The following is an 18,843-nucleotide window of genomic DNA, read 5'->3' as shown; positions in this document are numbered from 1 at the left end:
CTGGCTTTACATAGATACGATTGATCGGATCAATTGCAACTCTAAAAATCATGTGCAACTTGACTGTCAACCAATCAACAGCGCGCATTTGGGACTTGCGATTGATTTTTGACTTGCGTTTAAGCGCAACTCTTTCTGCAACGGACCCCAGATCTCAGACATGAAAGTGTTTGATTGCCATAAAAGTTTGCACAGACATTATGACAGTTGTAAATGGAGCCGCCATGTATTTTTTAAAAATAAAACTGCCCTGTTATCATTATATTGAATCATACAAAGAAGATACATATATTTCTATTTATATTTTCAATTCCCTCATGTCAGTTTTCATGGTGAGGTAAATAGTACCAGCAGGAAGTATTTCCTCAAAAAGCTTTGCGCACCTGAAAAGGTAGCCTAGCTTAGCCGGGTAATAATAAGTTTTCGGAACTGAAGTGGCTACCCTGGTAAATGTACAGTTATTATTATCATTTTTATTATTATCCCAAATGTTTTGCAAAGACTTGTCTCTTTTTTTTAGCAAAAAATTTTGTTATGACAGCTGCAAAACAGGATGAAATTCAAAGTTCAGGTTATGTATTTCCACATTTTCAACTTCATTTCACATGGAGTTCCCAGCTCCTTACAATATGCTACAAAATACTAGGTGCTTAATTCTTAGTCATACTGAAACTAGAGCTCTGCGATAATCTCAAAACTAAACAATGACCTCCTTGACTTCATCTTGGGTGCATAGTGGAGTTAAAGGTCACCTTGAACTATACCCCTTCAAAGCAGACAGTATTGAAACGGCCAATTCAACAAGATTTGCCTTAAACATGGTCCTTGCATTCATTCTCTTTATGTAATTTGTATTAACTTTCCATTCATAGGTTATACAAAATGATCATGAACTTCAACTTTGATCTTTTCTGTAACTTCCTAATTTAGCAATCAATAGACATTAAGAAATAGGGCCCTGTTACACCAAGCTTAGCAATCAACCGCTAATTTGAAAGCACAGTTTTGATTGGTTCCTAGTCAGTCTACTGAGAAAAAAATCGCATGCAACAATGATTCTGATAGGCCTTTACATTTAATGATTAATTGTTAACCTTTGCGTTACGGGGCCAAAATGAGCATTTCAATTACCGTTTTGTCAGTGATTTTCACTGACTAATTCGCTCTCAGCCAATCAGATGGAGGGATCTTCAGTAGCTTATAACATCCATCAGTACAAATCTTTTCATGAAACACTCCCCCACGACTTACATTTGTAGATTTAATCTTGACATGATAGAGCAACCATTTACTGCTAAAGGTTGTTTCCTGGGCGTTGACCGACTTTGGGTGGATTTGAACCCGTCCATCCTCCTGGGTGCTTAGTTTAGGTGGTCTGTAAAGACAAAATTAAATAGGCAGTGTGATGATGTTTCTAAATGATTTATGTACATGGAGTCTTGCCATGACTTAACAAGTAAATATGCATATTACATCAAGTTATGGTCGACCTAATTGTCATAATTTGACTTTTAGGACCAAATGTAAATATCCAGATGCTACTAGGACACCATGTCCATTCAACAGCAGTATACACTGTTGTGCTTGATAGCTTCATAAAAAAATGAGTCCCATTGGCCCAAAAAGTTCCATTAAAACGTGTTATCTTAAAATAAATGTAAAGCCTACAAATAATAAATACATAGTATAATAAGGACTTAGTTATGCTGAAGTGTCACAATTTGTGCCTCAACTTCATGGAAAGACCCACATGTGTATGTACTCACACAATAAGTAACATAATAAATCACCACAACGTGATCTGACAAAAGGCCTGAAAAGTAACATTTATCTGTAAAAGTATATTTAGTAAAACTTTTATCTTTCCTGCTATAGACTTGATATTTTTTATTGTTTATCTTGTCCATAAATTGTAAATTACATGGTATGTTATTGAGAGTCAATGTCACAAATTCAATATTCTTTATGTATTTCCTTTTTAATATATGAAGCATTTCCAAATAATTAGGCTTGATTTCAAAGAATAATAATATGCAACTTTCATATAGTACTTAATACAATGCTTCCACGTGCTGCATACCATTACCCAGGCTTTAGCATGACACTCTTGTTGAGCACTCAATCATTCAGGGAATTTCTTCATACCAGGTACCAATTTACTACACCTGGGTGAAGAGTGGCAAAAGCAGATAATAGAAGACTCCATAAACCACAATCATTTTAGGTGACATTACACTTTTGGTTGGCAATTGCACCGAACAAAAGAGCTGCAGCGTGGCTGAATGCATAAGTGAGAGTTATCGATCAAAACACAAGAACATTAGAATTTGATGCGCTCAAGGGAGTGTTTCATGAAGCATCTTGTCAGTAACTTTGACTTAATAATTTGTTCTGAGCCAATCAGATGCAAGGATTTCAGTAGCTTATAACAGTGGTCAGTTGCAATCACTCTCAATTTGTTTCATGAAATGCTCTAATGGTGCACTAAGCTAGACTCACCTCCGCCGAGCTGGATTTCGAGAAGGTCCAGATTTGTCTATGTGAGCAACCTTTGGGTATAGACCGGCACACAGCACTGCCTTCACGAGCTGTTCGTTCTCTGCACAACAAAACACAAGTTTGAATGGCTGTATTCCATCTTTTATGAAAGACATCTAAGGCTGTTCCATGATAAGGTCACATGTTAGAGGGTGGGGTAATAATATCCAAGTCCTTTCGAAGCGCATAGAGACATTATTCATAAAATTTGTGATATGCCCTACACAAGAACTGTTTATTATTATTATTATTATTATAATTATTAGAGGGATAAGCAAGTTTCTTTCTTTCTTGTTTGTTTATCGTAAACAACAATTGACAGGAAGGTCGAGAATGCAATGGACTTTGACCTTTTTTTGCTAGTAAAAATGGAAAATAGTAATCCACTTGTTGCCCCCCCCCCCTCACTGATCAATCCTGAATCTGCCACTGGATGTCACATTGTCACAACTATCTCCAAGTGATATTGGAGGAGCCATTCCAATCAGAATATAATCCTAAAATGTTAATAAAACATCTTGAAAAACACATTTTCATTGAACACTTGTCCAATAGACTACAAATAATCACTACATAACTATAAATACATATACATGTACCGGTGGGTTTTTCTTACAGCTGTTCGTAAAAATACACACAAGTTACGCATGACTGGAAAATGTTGTTTTGTGCTAAGTCAGCTACGAATTGATTATTATCTAGCATGAAAAAAGGCCATCAGTCATTGGTAAGATGATTTATTAATCAAAAACATACTTATGAAACATCCATCTGCTTCAACAACCTCCTGGATAGAAGGAATACCCGTCTACAAAGACCACAAAATTGGTTTTCCTAAACAATAACCCCATAGATAGATAGAACCTGTTCATAAAAACCAAAATTGTTTCCCAATACATGAAGATAATAATAATATATGTGATTTGTAATGCACCAAATGCACTCGGCAGAGTTCACCTTGGGCACTCTGCCATGTGTTTTTGGAGCAGTGAAAGAAAGAAAGAGAATATAATAATAATAGATTCAGGAACAATTAAGAGTAGGAAGCATCAAAAGACGTCTTAAGGTCAATGGAAGTGCACTCATGGATTACCAGGGGAAGATCAGTCCAGAGAAAAGGGCCAGCATGAGCAAAAGCCCGAACCCCCCCCCCCATGTCCTAACGGATTTGGGAATAACTAGGGAACCAGACTTGGATGAATGCAGGGACCTGACAGGAGTGTATTTGATGATTTGATCAATATTGTACTGTGGAGCAGAGCCGTTAATTGCATGGAATACAAGGAGGATTTTGATGATGTGATTGTTGACCTTTAACCAGATTTCAGAATGGGTGTGATGTGAGCATGCATGCATCACAGGAACCTGTTGATGGAGACCAATTGTCTATAAAGACCCCTTATCTCCCTCAGCTGGTCTTTATGCAAAGGTTTCTCTGACTAAAAATTCCCTTCAGCTTACCTGAATTTCTGTTGGCATCAATGTGTTTTGGTGATCTGTTGGAGATGAACCTCATGTGATGCAGGACATCACAGAACTGACCCTTCATCTTACTCAGCATCTGTGAGGGAGAAAATGATTGCAGGGCTTGAACAAAAATCAAGCAGAATCAGTCTCTCAAATGCTTTCAAGTCAGTTTTCAGATAGATAGACCACTGTGATATTGATACCATGTGTCCCCAAATTGAATGTGCCCATTTATATAATGCAGCTACTATAACTGCATATACTCTACTGCACTTGATACTTGGTATCATATCATTACCCCGGCTAGAGCTAAAGCATTCAAGGAATAAATCCTACTGGGTACCCATTCATTTCACCTGGGTATAGTGCAGCACAATGTGGGTAAAAACATGTCATGACTGAGATTTGAACCCATGTCCCTCTGATTAAAAGACAAGAGTCGATAATGCAACTCTTTGTAAGACGGAGGCGAAGCTGGTTCCATGCTCCACTAAGAATTCCACACCCCCATCTAATGAACTTCAACCCTTAACCCTAAATAGACTGGGCTATTTCGAAGCCTAAGAAGACTGGGGGGCTGATTCAGCCCCCCTTGTGATCTCGGCCGTTGATTGCGCGATCGCGACGATAATTGGCATGCACGTTACCCATGGCATTATCTATAAAACTATAATATCGAATTCTGGGAAAAATCTCATTGCTCATTAATTATGGTAATTTATGCGTAAGATCGTAAGTTTGCTCTAATTAACAAAATAATGCCCCTAAAATGCACATTTTTGTTTCACATACTCTTTACAGGCATCTGATTAAATTCATTTTTTTTTAAATTTCAACATCACATTTATTTTTTTTGTATTTCATTGTTTTCTAAATTTCTTATGTATTTCTCTGTTTTTCGACTTTTTGTTCTTTATTTTTATTTCAGTGGAAATTGTCAGCAACTTTATTTTGACCATAAACAAAATAAAACTAATTGATTTTAAGCAGTAAAGGAAAAATGTGATAAATTTTATGAATTTTTACTAAAAACACTAACGCGTTGGATTTGTACACAAATTCATGTTTTTGAGCAACTTTGAGTCTGCATCTGCAGGCACTTACGAAATGTTGTGTAATTTCGGCACCGCGTACCAGGGGGTCACAATTTTGGTCTCAAAAGTTGTGCGAGACTTGAAAGTAAAAAGTCGGGGAGTGACGTGGTCAGAAAATTTTTGGAAGCGGATTTATCGCGAAACATGTTGAGGGGGGCTGAATCAGCCCCCACCCCCAGTCTTCTAAGGGTTAATTAAACACTATACTCTACCTAAATCTAACCCTGAACCTAACATAAAAAGCTATTGTAAGCCTACACCTAACCCTACTTCTTAGATGAAATAACACCCAGAGATATTGTTGCAGGTCAGAGCAAATGTTGCATCACCTCCAAGCCAAAGTAAATGGGGGACTCACACTAAGGATATTGGAAGACATGAAGTTCCGCCAGCAATAAGATCCTTCCTCTCTGTTCTCCTTAGCCTCCTCCCATCCATTCATAGCATTACACAACATCAGATGATCACTACGTGTGTTGTTAGAGAGAATCCTCCGCCTCTCGTCAGCGAGGGCCTCCTTCCCCTGGTAGCAGAAAAAGGTCGTCAAAGAAAGAAATTAATGAAATCGCAAAACAGGGCAAATAGGAGAGTACAGTTGGTAGGGAGAATCGGTTGAGAATTCCACAGACCTGCATTCAAAAGCATGTCAAAGTGCTAGTGCTCAGTAAAGTGTTTTTTCTTATGTACAAGTAGTTCAATTTTAAATTGAATGTCAATTTCTCACTTTCAGATGGAACTCATGAATTGCATGAGTTTCAATCATTTGTTCCTTTGGAACACCACAATGATAAACTTTACCGGAATCTGACCACACCAAATATATTCCAGTATTCCTGCATGACAGACTCAATCCTAATCTTAATGTGTTGTGTAGATTTCAATTATTTCTTTACATTTCAACAAACAAAATGAGGTGCAAGGTGTTTTGTCATTTCAGGGCCCCGTCATACAAATAGTTGTAATTGATCCGATCAAACGCAACTATGGAAAGCCAGCTAAGCCAACATATAAAATGCTTGTTTGTTCAATACATATTCTAAATATGACACATTATCATACATCCTCCGTCGTTTTCTTAAAAATTCAGTGTGCTTTTCTTTGTTTACAAAGGACATAGTGCAAATTTCCTGTAGAAAAATTTATGACATTGATGGATTTCCATAAAGGTGAGGTTGATCGGATCAATCGTAACTAATTGTTAGACGGGGCCTAGCAGGATGTTGTTTCACAAAAGCTGTTCATAACTCATACATAGCTTTACAAATGACTGGTGTATGTTCTTGTGCTAACAGAGGAAACCTAAACTATTCCCTCACTGCTAAACATAGTGGGAATTTAATATATCCTACAGTGCGTCCCAGAAAAAACGAAACCGAGATTTAGCGATGATTTATCATAACTTAATCATAAATAAAATAGACAAATGACCTATCAATGTAAAGCTTAGAGTCTCCTCTTTCATCTGGTATTACTTAGATTATTCCTCATTCAAGCATGAGTGAGTAAAAACAATTCGAAGAGAGGACGCCAAAAACTCACTTGGCGGGGGGTATCTGAATTTCAAAAAGAAAATCACATGAATAAAAAGTTCAATATCTGCTCTTTTCTTTGATACCTCAATCACAGAAAATGTACAAGAATTAAAGAAGTTATGATCCCTCGAAATAATGGTTGTATTTCCCTAATTTCATTAAATAAACTTGTTTTCACCGGTTTCCCACAGAAGCTATCGCACGGTAACAAAAGACTTCATGCATGGCTGATCGTCAACAAAACGGAGTGTCGAGTTAGTTTGAACGCTAGCCTGTAAAACCTCTTCATTTTCTGAAATTATTGAAATTCAAGCCTTATTTCAAATAACCAGAACTTTGTCATTTCTTGACCATTTTCTGTAATTGAGGTATCAAATTAAAGAGCAGATATTGAATCTTTTCAAAATGAGGTTTTCTTTTTAAAACACAGATACGGCCCGCCAAGTGACTTTTTGGTACCCCCTTTTCAAATTGTTTTTGCTCACTCATGCGTGAATGAGAAATGATCTAAGTAATACCAGATGAAAGAGGAGATTCTAAGCTTTACATTGATAGGTCATTTGTCTATTTTATTTATGATTAAGTCATGATAAATCATCGCTAAATCTCGGTTTCGTTTTTTCTGGGACCTGTGCACTGTATATCAAAATTGACAAATGATTAACTTTTCAATAAAATGCTGGTTAACAAAAAGAATTTCAATATCTAACTATATAATATTTAGATCTAACTATATTATATTTAGATCTAGAAACAGGAGGCTCTCGCTCAACTTAAATCCATTGAAAATTGGTAATAACTTTATAAAAAGAGTTGAAAATGTTAAATTTCTTGGAGTGTTTTTAAATGAGTTCCTTTCCTGGAAACCTCATATTGATAATGTCTGTTTAAAAGTATCCAGAGGTAATGGTGTGTTATATAGATTAAAATATTTTCTACCGCAGAATATTCTTATTACCATATATAATAGTATAATATTACCTCATCTGATTTATTGTAACACTGCATGGGGACATACTTTTCCAAGTCATTTAAAACAACTAGAAATTCTCCAAAAACGAGCAATTAGAACATTATCTCATTCCCTCTATCATGAACACACTAAACCGCTATTTCACAAACTCAGGATTCTACCAGTGCAACCGCTTGTTTCATTTGGTACATTAATTTTTATGTTTAAATACCATCATAATCTATTACCCCATATATTTAAAAACTTGTTTACTTTAAATTCTGATGTACATTCTCATAACACTCGTCAGAGTCGTAAACTTCACATACCAAAGGTGCGCACTGCCACTGTTCAACATTCTTTTCATTTCAATGCAATTCATCAATGGAATGCTCTTGACATGAATATCAAGGGCAGTGCCACACTTTCTCGCTTTAAGTCCCTTTGCCGTAATAGTCTTATTGTCTGATTCTAGAGCTTAGCCTTAGTATTCACTGTATACCTACTTCATACTATACTCCTTCTTTCTCCTTCGTCATATCTCTTTCCATTTTTCTCTTCACTCTTTCCTCTCTTTTCCCTCTCTCCCTCCCAATTTACTGTTGTCTCCCTCTCCCTATACTTTCTCATCTTGCAGCGCAGGCGTGTATGAGTGTGGTGTGTGTGTGGATTATTACTTGCAGGGAGCCCTATCAACAAGCTTTTGCTTCTTCTGGGTTCCCTAACCATTTTACTTTTGTACTATGTTTTATTGTAATCATATTTGTATCTTTGAATATCTACTTTGTATTTAATTCTCTTGCTGCATTTGTATCTTTTGAACATTGTAATTTTGTTGTTTTTTAAAATGGTTAAATCAATAAATGAAATAAAATGAAATGCTTCAATTTTAGCCGATGCAAATTAAGAAAGTTGAAAATCAGTGGCCCTTATGTTACAACGACAACGATAACAACAAGGTAACAGGGCTTAGCAGACAATCACAATAAAAGTTAATGGAAGTTAACATAGCATTAAAGAGAAATGCCAGAAGTTGCAGTAAACACTGATTTCATGAGAGTCTGTAAAACAAAGCTTAATTGTCAGTATATCATCGAGGATCTAGATCTGGTAAAGTTACATAAACTGAACTTTGTGAAATCTTGAAATCTACGCTGAAAAATGTTCACACTGAAGATCACCAACACAGATAATCACACGTGGGACAGTGTATAATTATTGCTTTGAATGTCGGGCCCGACGCTTGACCCAAATCCTGTGCTTATTTGCTGATTTCTCAGCAATTACACAATTTCTTCCAGACTCCTTTGGCACATAAGTTTTATTTGTACAAACAGACACTTTGGTGGTCATTTCATTGGATTCTGTACTAACTCAATTTTGGTATTGCTACCACAACTGGCATTTACCTTTGAGTCTTTATGAAACAGGCCCCAGATAGAGAACAAGAAAATGATCCAGTCATTAATAAAGTCATTCATGCACTGAAAACACCGTCATGAAACATCTCCAAATACGAGAGTGCTTCATTTTTGGGGTTTTTTAGATGTCAATTTACTCACCAGAGGAATGTAAAATGGATCTTTCCAGCTGAGTGATGCTGCTACGGTGAGGATGGGATCTAGGCAGCAGAACATGGCACCAAACAGCAGCATCTTACCGATACGAGGCTCCACAGGAAGACGGGATAGATGGTAACCTAAAGCTGTCAGTTCCTCATTATCATCAAAGGCTCTCTATAACGAAATACAGTTGAGAAGAGGAAATATTAGAGTGTCTCAGGACACATTTGGTGAATAAGCTTACAATAGATTTTTATAGAATGGGTATCAAAATCCCTGTAATCTGATTCATCAATTGTCATGCATTGAAATTTTACTGGGCAGACGACCAATATCACAACAAAGCGCATGATATCCGTTGTAAACAAGCTATTGCGCATAAAGGTTGTTATGACGTCATTGCGCATGTACGGTCCCACTTGTTCACGTAAAATAATCATTCTGCGAAGAAGCTTCTAGGCTAACTGTAAATCAATTAAAGGATGCAAAAGGATCTGTGAGTACAAATATTTACTGTAAATAAAATGAACTCGGTCTACTCGAGTACTGTATGATCTACTGCACTGGCTGGGAGATCGGTGCATAGGTCTAGTATGCTAGCTAGACGCTGCTGTCCCAAGCAGCAGTTGTAGCCATAGACATAGGCAGTGCCTCTTATCCAGGGGTGGGCCAGGCACACATGCACATAGCTACTGGAGGTCTATAATAATTGGCATTTATATAGCGCTTTATCAATCTATGACTGTTCAAAGCGCTTTACAATTATTATTACCCGGGTCACTGGATTCATAGCATTTCAAGCAGCCTGTTAGGTGCAAACTTGCTAAACCAACCACAATGACGGTTGTTTCCTACCGGTACCCAAATAGTGAAAGTGGCAATGTGTGGATTGACGCCTTGCCAAAGGACGCTAGACCATGGTGGGATTCGAACACACAACCCTCTGATTACAAGGCGAGAGTCAGAACCGCTACACTACGGCGCTTCCACAGGTCTATGGCTGGCTAGTTGTAGTAGTAGGAGCCTACACTGCTTATTTTAGTCAATGCAAAGCTGAATCTGGCATTTGAAGTATAGTACTGGTATATGCTAGCAAACTATCAAGTAGTAAGGCATACATGTTGATGTAGTCCAGGGTCATCAAGGGTGTGCATTACATTTCATAATTTTCTTGCATCCGGTAAATTTGCCATGCATTTGTAATTACTTATGCATGGCAAATTTACCAGATGCACGGGCTAGCCATGCGTCGGTAAGTACTTACACATGGTTGTAAAAAAATTGATTGTTCGACAAATAATGCACAGGTCATTACAAAACAGCATCAACTTGTATGATATTCATATCATACACTTTCATTAACTTCATTAATGTCCCAAGAAAAATACAAAGTTCATTGGTTTACAGATTTTCAACAGCATATTACATCACATTGCAAATGAACTGAAAAGAATAGCAGAAGAAAACATGATTCCCATGACAATATTTGCAGATCTTTCCGGTTTTAGAGTGGGTGGGGGAACGATTCCCCCCTTACATTATGCCGACAACTGAAAAGCCGGACTTGGTACTATTCTTCAGAGATATATCCAAAGTAGTGATGGCTGAGCTCACAGTACCATTTGAGCCCAATATTCCAAGAGCTAGAGTGAGGAAACTAAAACGATATGCACAACTGAATGAGGACATTAGGGCAGCCAATTGTGAAACACAGTTGATTTGTTTTGAAGTTGGAAGTCGAGGTGTTATTACTAAGAAAACAAACAACAGATTAAGAAGATTTTCTGTCTTGTAAATAGTAGAGTATGTAAGAATACCATTCGTGAGATAAGCAAACTAGCTCTTGTGGGGTCTTACGTCATCTTCAACGCTAGGGCAGAGCCGCAATGGACAGATATGACTCTTTTAGATTGAGAAATCACAACATGTATAGGAAGGCTTCTTCTTTCCTTTCCACTCTTCCATCCCTCTTTCTCTAAACCCTCTTCTTATCTTTCTCTCTCTTCCTCTCTTTTTTCTCGTCTCTCTCTCTCTTTCTCTACTATTTCCCTATCTTCACCTTTCCCCTTCTCATCCATGTAGAATACTCCATGCTATTTTGTCAGCTCATCTAGTCTTCTGGATGTATAAGTAAGTAGGTGATTTTTGTAAAGAAGTAAATTATATGCCAATAATGCAATATCTCATTCACAAAACTTTGTATTGCACTCCCTTACTTCTTCTTATTCCTCTTTTTCTTCATTCTCCTTCTTCTCTGCCTTCTCCCCCTTCTTTTCGCTCGTCACACTTTTTCCTCCTCCTATTTCTCTTCATCAAGTTCAATCTTTCTATCTCCCTTCTATCCTCTCTTCATTTCAGTTGTAAGGGTGTGTGATTGATCTATTTCAATTTTCTTTTCTGTAATCACCAATGTATAATCGTTTTATGTAAATTTGATTGTGATATGTTATATATATATGTGTATATGTGTATCTGTAATTATTTTATTAGTCCTGTACTTCGTCGTAAACAAACGAGTAACCTGGACTTATTTTCATTGGTTGTAACTTCCCTTTGTTTTGAATAAAGGTGACATAAAAAAAAGTTCATGAAGGTGATTTTGAAACCATTGCTTGAACCCATGGTTTAATGCAGACTTCCTGCATAAATAAAAGTGGGCTGATGATGTCATATCCCCACTTGTACTTTTGTATGTTATTAAATGAAATTAGGTTTATTCAAAAATTTTCTACCAAGAACTAAAACCATTGGATTGACAACTGATTAAGAGCATTAGTTAATTATTATATGGTCTTGGACCTTTTTTACATTCACATACTCAATTGATTTCTATCAATCATAATTGATCCATCACCTGTAAACTTGCAACAGAAATTTGCAATTTATTTGCAAATATTTTCTTGCAACACTGCATTAGCCACACCTTTCATTGCCTATGATGAAATGTGAGGAATGTCATTGAAAAGATGCTTGCAGAATTCCTGCAGAAAAGACGTAAGTAGTTTTGACTTTTGGTAAGGCTTCTCAATGATGTTAATTTTAAAGAATCAAGAGGTGTAAATACCATTTGCTTGAGACTCTGGATTGCTAGCTGGATAGCTCTGATGTCTGGTGCTTCCATTGCTTTGCTGATGAAGGGATGAACACCCCCAAGCTTCAGGGTCTGGATTGAAGAAAAAAATTGATTAAAAAGTGTGAGATTATCTTTCCTTTATGCAAGTTATTTACCAAAACAGATGGCCATTTCATACAGCTGTTCATACGTTACCCACTACTAGTGATCCTTACTAGTACTAAAAGAGACACCCCAATTTTGCTTTGATTTTCATGATTTTCATTTTTTTCCGTAATTCAAATTAGCATTGTCCTGAAAAACGGTTCTATTTTCTATGAAATTCTGTGAATCCTGTGTTCTTCACAAATTTTGTTTTTACTCCCCAAATTCTGCCTTTACTTCCCAAATTCTGTCCTTACTTCCCAAATTCTGCCCTTACTTCCCAAATTCTGTCCTTACTTCTGTCTCTACTTTCTTTACCTTGATGTTAAGACAGAGTTCTTCAAGGGGAGTTCTCTTGATTTCAGGCAGTTGGTATTCCTCCATTTCAGATGCCTTTAGCTGGGTGTACACATGGAAGCATATCCCATCCTGTACTCTGTATCAGAAGATGAATAAAACTAGATCAGGGAAAAAATTACACAGGGGCTCTGGGCAATTTTGCCCCCAAAATTCTCAGAGACCTGGTGGGTGCTTCATTAAGCTGTTCGAAAGTTAAGAGCGACTTTACGAACAACTGGTGATCCTTTGTTTTGATAAATGGTATATTCATAAGCGATGGTTTTTTGCGCAAAAAAGGATCACCAGTCGTTCTTAAAGTTGCTCTTGACTTATGAACAGCTTTATGAAACGGCCCCCTGGAAACTCAAAAAGAAGCCATGGGAAAATCCCATTCATTACAATGTTAAAGCTTATCCAATGTTGCAGATTTAGGCAGTAAGTTGTGAAAAGTAACCCCTGAACAACAGGAATTCTCAAATGTTCAGCTACGAGTAATGACTCTGCTGCTGCCAGATCAGAAATATATTACACACTTTAAGGACAAGTCCACCCCAACAAAAACTTGATTTGAATAAAAACAGAAAAATTAAACAAGCATAACACTGAAAATTTCATCAAAATCGGATGTAAAATAAGAAAGTTATGACATCTTAAAGTTTCGCTTCATTTCACAAAACAGTTATATGCACATCTCGGTCGGTATGCAAATGAGGGAACTGATGACATCACTCACTCACTATTTCTTTTGTATTTTATCATATGAAATATTTTGATTTTCTTGTCATTGTCATGTGAAATGAAGTTTCATTCCTCCCTGAACACATGGAATTCCATTATTTCAACATTTTGTGCTTTAGGCAAGGAGGTCCTAATCATCAAATTCGTAAAAATTGAAATATTGTATAATTCAAACAATAAAAAACAAAAGAAATAGTGAGTGACATCATCGACTCTCTCATTTGGATGTAACTGGCTCGTTCATATAACTATTTTGTTAAAAATAAGCGAAACTTTGAAATGTCATAACTTTCTTATTTTACATCCGATTTTGATGAAATTTTCAGCATTGTGCTTGTATGATTTTTCTCTGTTGATTCAAATCGACATTTTTCTGAGGTGGACTTGACCTTTAACTGCTCATTGTTTTCAAATGAATGACCTTTGATCTCTGATCTCAAAACCCCAACTATAATCAGATCATCCTCATGAACTAATGCATACATGTGCCAAGTTTGAAACAGGTCCATTAAATCTAAACTTTGGCTATTGCGAAAATGCAATATTTCCATAAATACATGTACGATGATATCTTAAGATACTGAGACTTTTGATCTTGTGACGACAAAGTCTCATGAGATCATCGTCAGTTACATACATGTATGCATCAGACAAGTTTGTATTTGGTCCCTTATACAGTTCCTCATCTAACGTAAAAGCAAGAACTTTTGATCTGACATTTAATCTCATGAGCGCAAAAAATTTTCACATCATTGCCCTCGCCCCGCCCTCCTCTCTGCGTATGAATACAAGAACCACGTTTTAAGTTAATTCATAAAAGGAATCTTTCATAATCACAAGAACAAGCTTTTTCAATGAATATAACGACTTCTGTGACCTCAAACCTTGATACTAAAACACTATTCAGGTCATCACAATTTACAAAACTGAAAACATTCAAAGTTGGTGGTTTTGGAGTTGATTTTGTTGGTGTGATTATAGAAATTGACCGTTAAAGCATGCATTACCCGACACCCTCCCCGCAAAGAAAAAGAAATAAATTTTCCCTCATTTGTCACCTCCCAGCTCTTCCTCTCCTCTGATGAGCAGATGCCTTGCTGACCCATTCAGCCTTCATCGTCCTGATATTATTTGTGAAATCAAAGTTTGTCTCCTTCACGCGTCCTATGTTCACCACGTACACCACATCATCGATGGTGATGCTCGTCTCTGCAATGTTGGTTGCTATGATGATCTTACGTACTCCTTGAGGAGGACGTTCAAATACCTGCAGAAGAAGAGTCATGCAAGACACCATCAAGCCGATATGCACCATCATGGGGAGTGTCACAATGCGACTGTAAGTCTATTTAGTGTTAACCCCTAGTAACCATTCAGCTTGTATATAATAAAAGGAATTTGGGTGGTTGACTCTTGTCATAGTCCCAGAGTCAATCAACTGTATCTTTAAGTAAGTGATCAAACCCGCTGTGGTGTAAGGATTAGAATTTTACTTTGACTTCTTGACAATCTTAGGTCATGAGCATTGGGTCATTTAACTTGATATATTTAGTTAAGTTCAATGGAGCTCTAAAATTCTATAGATGTTTGTTTTTATGTATGAGAGGAAAAGATTGTTGAGAATGTTTGAGAAGGGAGTTTTGAATAGGTGAAATTAAAGCTTGGATAGTTAAGTAGTTTTAATTGGATATGTTCAGCGTGGAAGAGTAAAGCAGAGGAATATTGAGAATGTTAATGACTTTGTCTTTGTGAGAGTCATGATGGAGTGGTGTTTGAGTAAAAGCAAATCAGAAATCGTTTGATTCTCGGGAGAGGAAGACCCTTCCGCATTTGGTCTTAGCTCAGAGTGTGAGGGTGTGGTTCTCGTAGGCCATTACTTTGGGTGTATGTTGCAGGCTGTGTAGTGCAGGCACAGCGGAGTCTTAATCCCCATCGTTGGCAGGCTGGATCCAGGCAGCACAGGCCAGGTAAAGCCACCACATCTGCCCTCATCTCACCAGGCACGACTGTTCCAAAGAACTGTAAGTTCACTATTTTATTGGTATAATTAATTATTGTAATTAAAAGCAAAACTCAGTGTTTTCAAAGAAAACAGAAATTCAGTAATTATTTTGCTTATGATTAATGTTGGAGTATTGAACACTAAAGTGCAAAGAATATTAAATGCTTTGTTGTATTGTATAGTAAATCATATTTCATAAATGAAAACTTTGTGAAACCAACTAAACATGAAGTGATGATATAAAGATGAAGTAATTAAATGTTAATACAGTTTTAATTTTATTATGGAAAAATTGTTGGTTTATACGCTCAATGACAATGACGATTCCCATATATTTTAAACTGATAGTTATGTGATATATGGCTTGTGAACTGAACAAGAGTAATAGCCAGGATCTGTTTATTGATGTTGTATATGATATAGTTGATGTAAATATTCATTGAACTGAGAAGTTATACTTCTATGAGAAGAGAGATTTCCTTTTGCTATTTAGGGATAAAAGATACCGTAGTTTGTTTTTACATTATTTTCCGTAAGTAGCTCAGTGAATTCAAGCTAGTATATCTTAACTGACTTGTGAACATTTATAGTGTTATTACTGGACCTTGTCTATTAGGAGATGGTTATTTATTTACTCTCTTTAGGGACGAGCTGGGCTCGTACTTCATCCTTGAACTCAGAGTTCGTGACTTGTGATTCATCGTAGCAATCTTGTGGCTCTCAGCCCCCATCATTTCGTCCGCGAATCTGGACTGGCTTTTCGTCGAGAGTTCGCTCGCTTTACTTCGCGTCGTCGAAGCCACCGCAGCTCGCTCTTAGACGACTATATTCATCGGACCAACGATAGTCATTGACGATGTCGAAGGGGTCCTTATTCTGAACTATATAAATTATAACCAGATTAGATATACTACGGTCCAGTGTAGGTATTCATCCAAGTATAAACCCTCTTTTGATGAAACTTAATTGGTGGAATTAATAACCAAAAATATTGTCACGTTTGGATGCCGAATTATTAGGCCTTGATTAAATATAAATAAATCACTCTCATTAGATACATATTGCAACATATTCAGTATAGGTTAATTCATGCTGATGTTAACTGCTGAATACAGTTTGATGTTATGTTGATATGCATGTGATTCATGATTTAATTCTGATTATTCAATTTCTTTAACTATATGTACATTTATAGAGCTGGTCGCTCTGAATTAAATTTATGTTACATATAGATATTGAATGATTGTGTGATTATTGCAAGTGGTAACTACTTTCGTTTCAAGCAGAACCAAATCTATTACCAGACTGGGAATTTCAGTCCCAAGATCTGACAGGGAGCCCCAAAGTATCTGCATGATTACCTTCTTAAAGGAAAAAGAAAGTAATTGCAGCAAACAATCATTTCATGAGAAAGCTTTTAAAATTCGAGGTTAATTACCACCATATTATCATAAATCTAGATCTGGTACATTGAAAGCAACTCATCTTTGAGAAATCATTAACTATTAGCTGAAAACAGATGATTCTGATAACTAACACAAAAAGGAATGTGTGGCGCAGTGTATTAATATTGCTAGGAAAAAACATTTTATGGAATGCCATGCTTATTTTGCTTTTTTTTCAGACCCAACTGGCACATATTTTTTATTTATACATACAAACACTTTGGTGGTCATTTTATTGGATTCTGTTTATACTAATTTTGAGATCGTTACCACAACTGGTATTTATCTTTAACCAGTATTTATTGGCCTGCTTGCAAACATTAAACATGTATGAACCAGATCAATGCACAGTGGGGATAATTTTGTATTAATAAGGCCAAATCTTGGGCCATCATGGACTGATTAAAGGTATTGTTTAACTTTGTGAGCAGCCGATTTAAAAAATTATCAAACCAAGATGAAACATGTGTACAAGTGCATGTATTAGAACTAATAAACCCTGAAAACAACCATTATTGAGAATGAAAAGCTAAAACTACAAGGCAAACCCTGATTGTGTAAATAGGCGTCTTATAGACACCTGAATAGTACACATAAGTGTATGGGATGAAATCAAGATGGTGTTTCCGGTCACTTTATATTTCAAGTTTTGAAGCACTAAATAATCATTTTCGAACGCAATTTTTTCTGGGCTTCGTTTTTGGAACATATCACAGACACAGGTGACAAGTGTGACCTTCTAGCTCAGATTTTTTAAAAGTCAAACCAATGTTAACCAATCACTTTAATCTAGAATGCAATGTTGGTGGGTTTTCACCATACCTAACATAAATATTTAAGTTGAAATGCAAGAAGGAAAATTTAAGGTCATACTTTGGTACTCTAAAATGGAAATGATTGCACAATACAGTTTTTGGATACACTTTTATAGTCATGTCAGTAAGGGAGTTTGTTACCTAGCTCTTTCTTGAATGTGTTCCTCCTTTCTTGTTATCTTTCCTTTTTTCTCTCTCCCTTTATTTCTTTCTTTTCTTTTTTCCCTTTTTTTCCTTCTGTCTCTATGCTATCTATTGTTCTGTATTATTTCTTAGACACCAAGTTTTGTTTACCCTGCCATTGTGGATTTTCTGACTTTGTTAAGTCTGTTTTGATGTATTGTCAATGATCTGATGTTCACTTTTATGGCTAATAAAGATGAATTATGTACAGGTACATACATGTACCTTCACACTGTAAACCCAATCAATACAACAAATGATGCACAGGTTTAAATTAGTGGTGATGCAGGCCTGTCAGGTGATTACAATGTTGTATAAAAGCATGAGGCTTCTGTTGCAACATTGTAAATATCCTTGAATGCACTTAAGCACTTCTAACACACACACACCTGTGCAATATTTGCATGATATTCTGAGCAATTTCCATTTAAATTCTTAAAATCCTTCTTTTGGTAGCACTAACCTGTTTCTGGTTGAGGGTAGGCATCATGGAATGCAGAGGAATGATGACAAACCTGTCACTTGAGAAGAGAGTTTGAGATGTTAGTTTGTCATGGAGTTTACTGATTTGATCCCATCCAGGCAGAAAGACAAGAATGGCACCGTCCTGAATAGAAATATAAGAGAAATGTTAATTAATTGAGTGGCTGAAATGATTAAAAAAAACTTTCACTTAAGAAAAGGGTTTGAGAAGTATGTTTTTCATGAAGCCTAATGATTTTATCTAAGCCTAGTAGAAATACAGATATATCCCATTCAGGAGAAAAAGATTGATAAGGTGATAATTGGGGACAATTAAAACACAGTTTGAAATAGACTTTACAATTACAATTAATATGCCAATTAATTGTAACATAACCTTATTGTAATAGGCTAAATGTGTATGAATACCAATACGAATATTCCAAATTGTTCACATACACATGAATTCTTGTAATGTGGTAGTTCTTATTCTTGCC

At 36.4% G+C, this 18,843-nt stretch overlaps 1 protein-coding gene across 4 annotated transcripts in view; it reads right to left on the bottom strand.

Moving 5' to 3' along the window:
* The window catches only part of LOC121423563 (ATP-dependent DNA/RNA helicase DHX36-like), a 38,052-nt gene that overhangs the window by 5,377 nt on the left and 13,832 nt on the right, over window positions 1-18,843 (bottom strand). For all 4 annotated transcript variants that reach the window (XM_041618922.1, XM_041618920.1, XM_041618921.1 and 1 more), the window contains exons 11-19: window positions 18,348-18,491; window positions 14,498-14,706; window positions 12,681-12,798; window positions 12,210-12,308; window positions 9,146-9,319; window positions 5,458-5,622; window positions 4,000-4,099; window positions 2,500-2,599; window positions 1,252-1,375 (exon numbers count right to left, since the gene is read on the bottom strand). In XM_041618922.1, the coding sequence (XP_041474856.1) occupies window positions 1,252-1,375; window positions 2,500-2,599; window positions 4,000-4,099; window positions 5,458-5,622; window positions 9,146-9,319; window positions 12,210-12,308; window positions 12,681-12,798; window positions 14,498-14,706; window positions 18,348-18,491 (1,233 nt within the window). The remainder of the gene's footprint in view (window positions 1-1,251; window positions 1,376-2,499; window positions 2,600-3,999; window positions 4,100-5,457; window positions 5,623-9,145; window positions 9,320-12,209; window positions 12,309-12,680; window positions 12,799-14,497; window positions 14,707-18,347; window positions 18,492-18,843) is intronic.

The sequence above is a fragment of the Lytechinus variegatus genome, chromosome 11, assembly GCF_018143015.1.
Source record: "Lytechinus variegatus isolate NC3 chromosome 11, Lvar_3.0, whole genome shotgun sequence".
In the NCBI taxonomy this organism is placed as follows: Eukaryota; Metazoa; Echinodermata; class Echinoidea; order Temnopleuroida; family Toxopneustidae; genus Lytechinus; species Lytechinus variegatus.
The sequence above is the reverse complement of the archived record's forward strand: the minus strand, read 5'-3'. Positions and strand labels throughout refer to the sequence as shown.